The 11,775-nt window shown below is 44.9% G+C and overlaps 1 protein-coding gene across 4 annotated transcripts in view; it reads left to right on the top strand.

The window, feature by feature from the left end:
• The first annotated feature begins 4,317 nt into the window (after window positions 1-4,317).
• GRHL2 (grainyhead like transcription factor 2) overlaps window positions 4,318-11,775 on the top strand; it is a 103,144-nt gene continuing 95,686 nt past the window's right edge. For all 4 annotated transcript variants that reach the window (XM_073330421.1, XM_073330420.1, XM_073330419.1 and 1 more), the window contains exon 1: window positions 4,318-4,446. In XM_073330421.1, the coding sequence (XP_073186522.1) occupies window positions 4,427-4,446 (20 nt within the window). In that variant the 5' untranslated portion in view covers window positions 4,318-4,426. The remainder of the gene's footprint in view (window positions 4,447-11,775) is intronic.

Genomic DNA, 11,775 nt, shown 5'->3' with positions numbered 1-11,775 from the left:
CTCTTCGTAGAAACAGCAGGTCGTGGGCGCAGCACTGGAGCGGCGGTTTGCCTCCCGTGCCTTGTGGTAAGCGTTCCGCAGCTCCTTCACTTTAACCCTGCACTGCACTGCATCCTGGTTATGGCCCCTTTCCATCATGTCCCTTGATATCTGCCTGTAGGTATCGTAATTCCTACAGCTGGAATGCAACTTGGACTGGACAGCTTCCTTCCCCCAAACACTGATGAGGTCCAGCACCTTGCCATTGCTCCATACTGGGGGTCGCCTGGTGCGTGGAGGCATGGTCACCTGGAAAGATGCGCTAAGAGCACTCCACACCTTGTTGAGCAAACAGGAAGGGGAATTTCAAAATTCCCAGAGAATTTTAAGGGCGGATCTGACGGTTGGTCACCTGAGGACAGGGCAGCAGAGTTCAAAGTTATGACCAGAGTGGCTAGGACAGGCATTGTGGGACACTTCATGGAGGCCGATCAGAGCGCATTAACCGACCAGGGCGTCCACACAGGCACCGCAGCGCTCCAGCCAGGGCACGGCACACTCTATGCTTCTCGTGGAGGTGGATTACCAGGGGCGCTCCAGCCGCGGAGTCCAGGCGCTCTACGTGCCTTGCCAGTGTGGACACCTCAGGAGTTAGGGCACTCAGGGCTGATTTAACGCGCTCCAACTCACAAGTGTAGCCAAGGCCAAAGAGAAGGGGTTGTCAATCATTTGCTGTCTCACTGAACTTCTTCATACCATTGTTTTGATATAAATATAAACCTTTAACACCCTTTATCTCACAGACTTCTTTTAGTAGTTTTCAAAAAACCATTTTAGGTACTTACCCCAATTAGTAACCCTAGTTAAACCTTATTTTCATTTCCTATATTCTCTGCCCAGTACTGGCAAGTCCAAACAATGCTAATATTAGCTGTAACAGAGAAAATAATGCAAACATGAGGTAAGGTCTCAGTTGAATTCTATGCTGGTTCTTTATAGGATAATGCCATAGTAAAACTAGTGGCTGCTGTGCAAACAAGCAAGCCACAGCAAAGTATGAAAAACAGTGGTTGACTGGAACAGTAAATAAAACTGTCGTTTTAATTGTTCTTGTAAGCTCCAAAGACAAGCCATAGATTTTAAAATGTATGCCACACGGCCATTGCATTTTAGCTCACTCACTGTTCATACCACAAGAGAGGAAGATTGCTCTGGTCAGAAGATACTGTTAGCTGATTTTGCAACGGACTCCATGACACATAAACAAATACAGGTTACGGAGGTTTTGTAGATCACGGCGAATGAGCAGCAGGTTAGACCAGACAGGACTTGTTTGACTTGCTCAACTAGAGCTTGACTCCAACACTTTAAGATTTATTTCAGTCTGCTAGATGTAGCAGAAAAACTCCATCCAAACAAAGAAATCCCCACCAAATATAGTCAGATGATTTCCAGGATCTATTTTCCTTCTCCCACACCTCCAGGCTGGGGAATAAGGATATCACTAGACATCTCCATTATCCACAAAACAAAAAGGGACACTGTCCTATAATGTTCTATTCTTGTCCCTAGTTTTGACGTTGGACCACTTTCTTTGAGATTGAAAGCTTATTCAGTCTCCAGGTTAGCTCATTCCAAGGGAATCTCCTGAGATCAGACTGCCAAAAACAGTTTTGTGTTGTGATCTGTGTTAGGACAACAAACTTCAGTTCAGATTACGAATTGGGTTTGACCCAGAATTGCGGATGTGATGAGGAAGTTTTTCTTATAAAGTCACCCAACCTTCTATGTCAACACTCCTACCTCATTACAGGTGGGATTTTCAAAAGTACTCATCAATGGTCTTACTCTGCTTTTATAGACTTCATTAGGAAAATGAAAAATCACATCCTAAATGTTATTGTACTGTTAAAAATAAAGGGAAAGAAAGGATTAGCCCCATATGGGAACCATCTATTTGCCTTACTCGTACAAATAGTCCTTTTTGGCCCAATAGTTTCTTTCAGGATAACTAAAACATAAGGATTTGAGATGAAATCCTTATCCTATTGAATTTAATGGGAGTGTTCACACTGACAGTAGAGCCGGCATTTCACCATTTATTTTTCCAAAAAAAAAAGCTACTGAAGAATTGTATCCTTCGGCCCTCAAGTGGTTTTAAGGTGGTACCATAATTCCTTATTAGAAATGAGCAAATAATTTGTAATGCATAATTTATTGAATGAATTGGCTTTTTTCTGTTCAAATTTTGATTTTCTTAGATTTGTTACACACAACTACTTGTAGAATCATTTTTATGAATAATTCTTGGTCTATAGATTGTTTGAGCAGTTTATTGCCAGCATTTGTTATTCAAAATTCAAGCTGTTACTTTGTTTTGACTGGACGTGTAGGTTGCAAGGTATTGTTTTTGTCCCCTAATAATTAGGCCCCGTCTATATTCAAAGCTCTACAGGTGTAGCTAAAATAATTTAAAAATCAATTTAGCTAAACCAATGCAAATTTTTAGTGGACACTCTTAAATCAATTTAAATCTGGCTTATATTGATTTGAGTTTAATTGGCTAGTAACTTTGACTATAGACTCAGGTTTGTGCAAATATTTATGTGCCTGATTCTGATATGCTGATTTTTACATGATTGAAATGCCATTTAATTAAAGAGAGCTGAGCCTTATTTAAACTGGGGTGAGAGGAGAATCAGGCCCCACAAGTTCAAAATTTTCTATATTTGAACATAATATTTACAGAAAAATCTACTGTTTCAGTGAATGTTCCTACCAGGGAATGACTTTATGAACTAAAAAGGCATGTAAGTGAGCTGAAAATGAAATACCAAGCTCTTAGGTGCCTTATGAATAGCTGTGAACTATCTTTTACTTGATTAATTAATTAATCCTACTGTGAAACAGGACAACTAAGTAAATATTATCCCATGTGAAAAGTATATCATATAATGGCCTAGCTTTATACACTATTTAGGATATAAAAGATTATTATTTATAAAGCACAGCAAGCTTTTGTCTCTAAGCTTTTCTAGCTCTTAGTTTTCCTAGGACTTCTGTGCTTGCAGACTATAGATGTGCCACACCATTTGCTACCACTAGCTCTTAAATTTTGATGGTGGGTGTCATCGTCTGGCATCATGTATCTGTCTTCACTATGAAATGTTTTCTACACTGACAAATCCACCAGTTTAAAATTCAGTTCATTCTAGCCTCATGAAGTATTTATTTTAAGCTTGATGAATTGAGTGTCTGTCTAATTCCTGATTCTGTGAAGTTACAGGGCAAATGTTGACGCTTCTCTGGAGAACTTCAAATGCCAGCAACACAACAAAACACAGAAACAGCCAACAGATGTTGGTGTGATACTGACAGGGATCAGGAATGGCAAGAATGAGGGGTAGGGGGTACAGGTTACTAGTTGACAGGGTTTGGTTGGGAAAAATCCTAAGGCATAGACATTAATTTTCCCTACCATGTACTTAATGCCAAATCCAAAGCTGGACAATGCTGTTTGAGCAGAAATCTCACAAGTGCCCTTTTATAGTCCTGATCAGGATTGTAAATCTTGTATGGGTAAAACTGGTACAATGCAATTATGTAATAGATACACTTGTCTCTAAGGTAGCTGTAGACTAGTTACATATTTCTGTCAACCATCCCTCTTTACGAGACAATAAACGTTCTTGTTTGTTGTTCTCAGCCATACCCCATTGGCCATCCAGGACTCTTTATATCCCTGAATTCAATAGCGTTGGCCTTTCCCCCTACTTGGCTACCATTTCAGCTGTCTGCGGGTGGGGGTGGGGCCGACTGTTAAACAGCCCTAAGGAAAAAGTTGCTTGGAGGGCAGGGAGCTCTGATGGGGCCTCGCTCGGGCCTGCGGGCTCTTGGACCATCGAGTCTCCCCGCAGCTCAGCTCAGCTCAGCTGCCTGCAGCCAGCTCCGGGCAGCTCTTTTCTCAGCTCTCCCCAGCCAGCCCCATGCTGCCCTGCTCCGCAGCGAGTTGCCTGGAGTTAAGCAGGGGCCTTACCTGAGCGCGCCTCTTCCAATGGCAGATCACCTGAGAGCCACCTCCATCCAATCAGCTCGCAGCTCGTCCCTCTGCCTTGTATCCTTGAGTGAAAGAATCCAGCTCCTCTCGAGAAAGTTACCTGTGGGCGCCTAGGTCTGCTGCTTTCCGCTCTGTGCCTCCCATTGCCCCAGCACCACGGGAGAGAGCCCAGCACCCAGCCTCTGCCCACATGTGAGGGGGGAGGGGGCTCTACCTGTCCTACCTCTGGGGCTGGCGGAGGGGGGGAGGGAGGAAAGCAGAATTACCAGTAGCTCTGGTTCTCCCGTCCCGGGCGCTCACACACACCTTCACCTGCACAGACTTGAAAGTCCAGTTTCACCAGAGAGACTGAGGCAGCAGGAAAAGGGGAGAGAGTTCATTGGATCAAACATGTCACAAGAGACGGACAAGTAAGTGATCACAGACATCCTGCTGCTCCTGCCGCTTTGGGCTGATCAGACCAACTGGTTTGTTGTGTTTTGTTGGTGGTGGCTCTGGACCTGCTGGGATTACGATTCTGCCTCGATAAAAGGCACTAGACTGAGGAGGCTGAATAAATCCCAGGGCTGCTGAGCACAAAGCTGCAGCTTAGCGTTTCTCCTCTCGCTCTTTTTTATTGGTATTCCCTTTTCGCTGCGCTTTCTTCCGTGTGGGGGACTCTTTCTTTTCGCCCTGGAGCAGAGAAGCTCCTTCCACTGGCCTCAGGCCCGGGCCGAAAAGTGGCTGTTGGCTTTTGTGTGAATGCAACAAAGAGCTTTTATATTGGATCACAAACGGCCATCTTCTTCCCCCTTCGCCTTCCACTGGTGCGTGTGGCCGAGAGCAGGAGCGGGGAGCTCTGCAATCTCTCCTGGGGAGTGTCTAGGGAGAGACCCCACTCCAGGTCCTGGCTGGGGACGTTGTGAGGAAGGGGGGTGTTCGAAAAGTGGCTTTTGTGGGATTTTGTTTCCTCCCAACGGGAGTCAGGGAGTCCAGGCACGGTCTTGTCGGCAAGGTCTTGTTTGACCGTTGTTCTCTGGGCTGCTTGTCACTTTTAATTACTACCTGCATAGATCTATTTTCAGTCTCTAGAACCTGAAATTGTTTTTAACCGGGACGTTTCTGCAACGCCTAGGCCTCTCGCACCAGCCTGCGTGCGATCCCAGGGGTTACAAAATAACTTTTACAGCCAATTGCCCCAAGAAGCGCCACAATTATTATTATTTTTAAACAGTGCGGAATTAAAACAAACCTGTCCACATGTATTTAACGCAAGGACCCCCCGGAGACAGGCACTTTAGCACGCCCTGGTTCTCGTTAAACGTGAAAACAAATCCCAAAGGACGAACTTTGAAAAAGTTTCATCGAACTTTTTACGCGTGAGTTTCGAAGGCCACGAGACGGCAAAGCTGCTTGTGTGCTGGGGGACTGGTGTGCCCACGGGCGTAGAGTACCTGCCTGGGCAGCAGCCTCCGCTCGCCCGAGCCCTGCCTCCCCCCAGTGTGCGGGGCAGGGGGTGGATCTCTCGGGGAGTTGTTTTTTCCCTCGGGATTAGATTACTCCTTTCAGCTGCGTGAAAGCCCGCTGGCTCTTTGTAGCTTTGTCTGGTGACTTCAGAGCAAGCAGCCGCCGGCCCTGCACAGCCCGCCGACGCAGGGAAAGGGGCCAGGCGACCGCAGGAGGCTGGGGCTGGGGAGCAGGAGTAGGAGTAGGAGCCGATTCTGCGCTGGCCAGAATGTGCCCTCTCCTTCCGGGCATGGGCAGGCGCAATGTGCGTCGCGCTGGGAAAGTCACGTCTCGCTGAAGTGGCGGGGCCCTTCCCCGGCTGGGTCAGGATTGGGGGCGGGTTTGGATCTGAATGGAGGAACCTGGAGGAGAGACGTTTGGGGGTGGGGCGGGACACCAGAGCAGGGGTCCGGGGACCCAAAGGAGGGGAGGGCGCAGGGATGGAGGAACCTAGGGCATGAGGCGAGGAGCAGCTGGAAAGGGGTGGGAGGGGAGGGAAGGCTGGGGTAGGACTAGTGATCAGTGCGTGTGGGGGGGGGGGGCACCCAAGCTGTGCGGACGAAGGGAGGGAATGAGCCAGGAGGAGGGTGTGTGGCTGGAGCGATGCCATGCCAATGGGAGGGGTGTGGGGGGGTGTCAGGTATCGGGCCCCTGGGGGGCGGGGGTGGAACTTACAATGTGAGGACACCACGGGCAAGGCTTGTCCCTGTGGACAGAGGGAGGGACAGATCTAAGAGACGTTGAACTGGGAAAAATCCACAGGACTCGGCGGCGACAGGCTGCCTGACTGTGTGGGGTGGAAGAGGAGCTGATGAGGAGACTAGCTGGGCTGGTGGCTTAGACAGAGCGGGAGAAGAAGGGACGGTTTAGAGAGCAGAGGTGGCAAATTTAGTTTTGGCCGCTTCGATCATCACCTGGCAGGAGGATCCTGGAACGGTAGATGCTGAGGAGCCATTAGAGAAGGGGAGGGATTGTAGTCGGGATTTGGGAGTCACCAGAGCACAGATGGGAACTGAAGCCAAGGGAGCAGATGAGGTCAGCAGGGATAAGGTATAGAGAGAGGGACAAGGGCAGAGCCCTGAGCGATGCTGGTGTTGAGGGAGGAGCAGCTGAAAGAGAAATAATAGAGTTGGGGAGAGGGCGGGGGGACCAAATGACTACAGTGTTCCGAAAGGTCAGGAACAAGAGGGAGTGAATGACTCTGTTAAAAACAATGGGTATGTTAAGGAAGATGAGAAGGGAGAAGAGGCTGTTATGCTTGACAAAGAGAATGATCCTAGTGTTGTGATTTCATTGGAGTAGAGGGGCAGAGCCAGGTTTCAGTGGATCAAGGAGAAAATTGGAGTGAGGAAGTTAGTTGAGGTGAGGGAGGCAAAACCTCCGAACCTCCAAGGCAAAAAAAAGGAAGATGGTGGAGTAGGTGCAGAAGTATGCACTTGTCATTATTGTTGCCTGCTAACCATGTGGTGGGGAACACCAGAGGGCTAGAGAAGTTGCAGGGGGCATGTACAGTCTCAGACATCAACATCTGCCCTCTGCAAGTGTGCCTGTGAAAGATCCTGGGTGAAGGGAAAAGAGGGTTTGAAGAGGAAATAAAAGGTGGGAAAACATCTCTGGTCTTTGTAGACATAGGTGTGAATCAAGAAGGAAAAGTAAAGTTGTTTATCAAGGATGATTTATGAGGAGAGGCTGAGGGAACTGGGATTGTTTAGTCTGCAGAAGAGAATGAGGGGGGATTTGGTAGCTGCTTTCAACTACCTGAAAGGGGGTTCCAAAGAGGATGGCTCTAGACTGTTCTCAGTGGTAGCGGATGACAGAACGAGGAGTAATGGTCTCAAGTTGCAGTGGGGGAGGTTTAGGTTGGATATTAGGAAAAACTGTTTCACTAGGAGGGTGGTGAAGCACTGGAATGGGTTACCTAGGGAGGTGGTGGAATCTCCTTCCTTAGAGGTTTTTAAGCCCTGGCTTGACAAAGCCCTAACTGGGATGATTTAGTTGGGTTTGGTCCTGCTTTGAGCAGAGGGTTGGACTAGATGACCTCCTGAGGTCCCTTCCAACCCTGAGATTCTATGATTCTATGACACAGCTGAATAAAGAATTTTTTTTTGTGAAGGAAGTCTGTCAATTTTGTTTTAATATATTCAGTATATAATTTTATCTAATTAAAACCTAACCTGCGTTATCTCCATGTGGCATCACCCTTTACTTTATACATCTATATCTTATATCTATATCTCTCTATATATCTCCCAGGGGCAAAACAAGATAGAGCTGTTCATTATTATGATGTCAATTAATTCCTGTCAGTTTAAATTAAATTTTTATTGGTTTTGTAATATTAATATTTTGGGATAAAATACCTATGAAAAAAATGCACTATTCCTTCTTCTGTGTAGCAGGAGTGAGGACGGTTGGTGGAAGTTACATCCTAGTGAGGAAAATAGAAACGAGCATAAACTCTGGCAAATAAAGTGTAAAAATATAATTAGGAAGGCCAAAAAAGAATTTTAAGAACAGCTAACCCAAGATTCAAAAAGTAATAGTAACATTTTTTGGTAAGATTTCAGAGTAGCAGCTGTATTAGTCTGTATTCGCAAAAAGAAAAGGAGTACTTGTGGCACCTTAGAGACTAACCAATTTATTTGAGCATAAGTTTTCGTGAGCTACAGCCGAAGTGAGCTGTAGCTCACGAAAGCTTATGCTCAAATAAATTGGTTAGTCTCTAAGGTGCCACAAGTACTCCTTTTCTTTTTTTGTAAGTACATCAGAAGCAGGAAGCCTGCTAAACAACCATTGGGGCCCCTGGACGATCGAGATGCTAAAGGAGCACTCGAGGACGATAAGGCCATTGCGGAGAAACTAAATGAATTCTTTGCATCGGTCTTCACGGTTGAGGATGTGTGGGAGGTTTCCAAACCTGAGTCATTCTTTTTAAATGACAAATCTGAAGAACGGTCCCAGATTGAGGTATCATTAGAGGAGGTTTTGGAACAAATTGATAAACTAAACAATAATAAGTCACCAGGACCAGGTGGTATTCACCCAAGAGTTCTGAAGGAACTCAAATGTAAAATTGCAGGACTACTAACTGTAGTCTGTAACCTATCATTTAAATCAGCTTCTGTACCAAATGACTGGAGGATAGCTAATGTGATGCCAATTTTTAAAAAGGGCTCCAGAGGTGACCCCAGCATTTACAGTCCGGTAAGCCTGACTTCAGTACCGGACAAACTGGTTGAAACTATAGTCAAGAACAAAATTGTCTGACACATAAATGAACATAATTTGTTGGGGAATAGTTAACATGGTTTTTGTAAAGGGAAATTGTGCCTCACTAATCTACTAGAATTCGTTGAGGGGGTCAGCAAGCATGTGGACAAGAGGGATCCAGTGGATATAGTGTATTTAGATTTTCAGAAAGCCTTTGACAAGGTCCCTCACCAAAAGCTATTAAGAAAAGTATGCAGTCATGGGATAAGAGGGAAGGTTCTCTCATGGTAACTGGTTAAAAGATAGGAAACAAAGGATAGGAATAAATGGTTAGTTTTCAGAATGGAGAGAGGTTAATAGTGGTGTCCCACAGATGTCTATACTGGGCCCAGTCCTATTCAACATTCATAAATGATCTGGAAAAAGGGGTAAACAGTGAGGTGGCAAAATTTGCAAATGATACAAAACTACTCAAGATAGTTAAGTCCCAGGCAGACTGCAAAGAGCTACAAAAGGATCTCTCAAAACTGGGTTACTGGGCAACAAAATGGCAGATGAAATTCAGTGTTGATAAATGCAAAGTGATGCACATCGGAAAACATAATCCCAACTATACGTATAAAATGATGGGGTCCAAATTAGCTGTTACCATTCAAGAAAGAGATCTTGGAGTCATTGTGGATAGTTCTCTGAAAACACCCACTCAATGTGCAGCGGCAGTCAAAAAAGTGAACAGAATGTTGGTAATTATTAAGAAAGGGTTTGATAATAAGATAGAAAATATCATATTGCCTCTATATAAATCCATGGTATTCCCACATCTTGAATACTGTGTGCAGATGTGGTTGCCCCATCTCAAAAAAGATATACTGGAATTCGAAAAGGTTTAGAAAAGGGCAATAAAAATGAATAGGGGTATGGCGTGTTTGCCATATGAGGAGAGATTAATAAGAATGGAACTTTTCAGCTTGGAAAAAAGACGACTAAGCGGGGATCTGATAGAGATCTTTAAAATCACGACGGGGGTGGATAAAGTAAATAAGGAAGTGTTATTTACTCCGTCTCTTAACACAAGAACTAGGGGGTCACCAAATGAAATTAATAGGCAGCAGGTTTAAAACAAACAAAAGGAAATATTTTTTCGGACAATGCAATCAACCTGTGGAACTCTTTACCAGAGGATGTTGTGAAGGCCAGACTTCAAAAAAGGCCAGGGTTCAAAAAAGAACTAGATAAGTTCATGGAGCATAGGTCCATCAATTGTTGTTAAGCAGGATGGGCAATGGATGGTGTCCCTAGCCTCTGTTTGCCAGAAGCTGGGAACGGGCGACAGGGGACGGATCACTTGATGATTACCTGTTCTGTTCATTCCCTCTTGGGCACGTGGCATTGGCCACTGTCGGAAGACAGGATACTGGGCTAGATGGACCTTTGGTCTGACCCAGTATGGCCGTTCTTATGTGTAGGATTTGCATGGCCCATGCAGAGGGTCTACAGAATCTCTGCAGCACAGCGACTTGGGCACATCAGGCACCTCAGTGTTCAATTGAGTTTCATGGGAGAAGCGGATCCAGTGGATTCACAACTATTCTATATGGCTCCAGTAGCTACTCTCTCTTAAGGGAAGGTGTATACCAGCAGTCATGTGATAACAGTAAATAATCAGTCATTTGATTCTAACACTGAACAAGAAACATTTTTACAAGAAGAAAAAAACCCAGTATTATTCCTGAAAATTTTCTCTCTCTCTCTGCTTCATTGTACCCTTCTGTCTAGATCCTGTCCTACCGGGCTTCCTTCTGCATATTTAAAGAAACAGTACACATACTTTTACCAGCCAGAAGGGCCAACAGCAGTGGTTGCTGTGTGGCCTGGGGGGGATTTCTATTCCCCCAGCTGCCATGGAGCACCCCTTTGCACAGTGTCTTTATTTGCACTGTGCACAGATTCCAGGATTTTCCTCTACATTAATAAATTAAAACCTTTTAGTATTAATATTTTCTTGCTGCAGAATATATAATTTAATATATAATTCCTAGATCTTCAGACCAGTGATATTAAGTGCACTAGTGATATTGAATAATGCTGGCCTCAGTTTTCATGGGATTTAACTGGTTCATAGGGGCAGATTAATTGTTGCCCTATTACTCCATAGCCAGTGCAGCAGGGCTGTAGGCCAAATATAAGGCAGGCATGATGAATACCATTTGTGCAGTGTCCCCTTTGGCCAGACACACAGCCCCTGCTAGAAAGGGCCTGGGGCAAGTGGAGGCAGAGCTGGGTCCCCCTGGTGCCCTAGTTATAGCCTTCTGCCCCAAAGCCCATAAGGACTGTGGCACTAGACTGGGGCCTGATACAGCCCCAGCAGCCCTTGAACTGGGGAGACAAGCTGCCTCCCCTTTGTCTTTGTGCCAACCCTAGAGCTGGGCAGACTGATGGTGTATAGTTTAGTATTTCATGGTTTGGATGTCTGAAGCTTTCCTTGCACTCTTTACGGCTTAGCAGAAAGACCTTCTCATGTTCCTTCCTGAGTGACTGTATCTAAGGGTATTTTGTTTTATTTGTTCCCTTTGTCATAGTTAAGTTAGGAAGTTTAACAGTATGATTATCTCAGCCTTTATTTCTGATCTGTTGAATCTCTCTCCTGGCAAGTTGTAATCCTTTCCATATAAGGCCCAAGTCTTAAATTGGTCTCGAGCTGTTACAGTAGAATCTCAGAGTTACGAACACCTTGGGAATGGAGGTTTTGTTCGTAACTCTGAAATATTCGTAACTCTGAACAAAACATTATGGTTGTTCTTTCAGAAGTTTAGTACTAAACATTGGCTTAATACTCCTTTGAAACTTTACTATGCAGAAGAAAAATGCTGCTTTTAACCATATGAATTTAAAGGAAACAGGTGCAGAAACAGTTAGTTCCCTTACCTTGTCAAATCTTTTTTTTTAAACTTTCTCTTTATTTTTTTAGTAGTTTACTTTTAACACAATGCTGTACTGTATTTGCTTTTGTTTTGGTCTCTGCTGCTGCCTGATTGCGTAGTTCT

The sequence above is a fragment of the Lepidochelys kempii genome, chromosome 2, assembly GCF_965140285.1.
Source record: "Lepidochelys kempii isolate rLepKem1 chromosome 2, rLepKem1.hap1, whole genome shotgun sequence".
In the NCBI taxonomy this organism is placed as follows: Eukaryota; Metazoa; Chordata; order Testudines; family Cheloniidae; genus Lepidochelys; species Lepidochelys kempii.
Note: the sequence above shows the minus strand (reverse complement) of the source record. Positions and strands in the feature narration are given on the sequence as shown.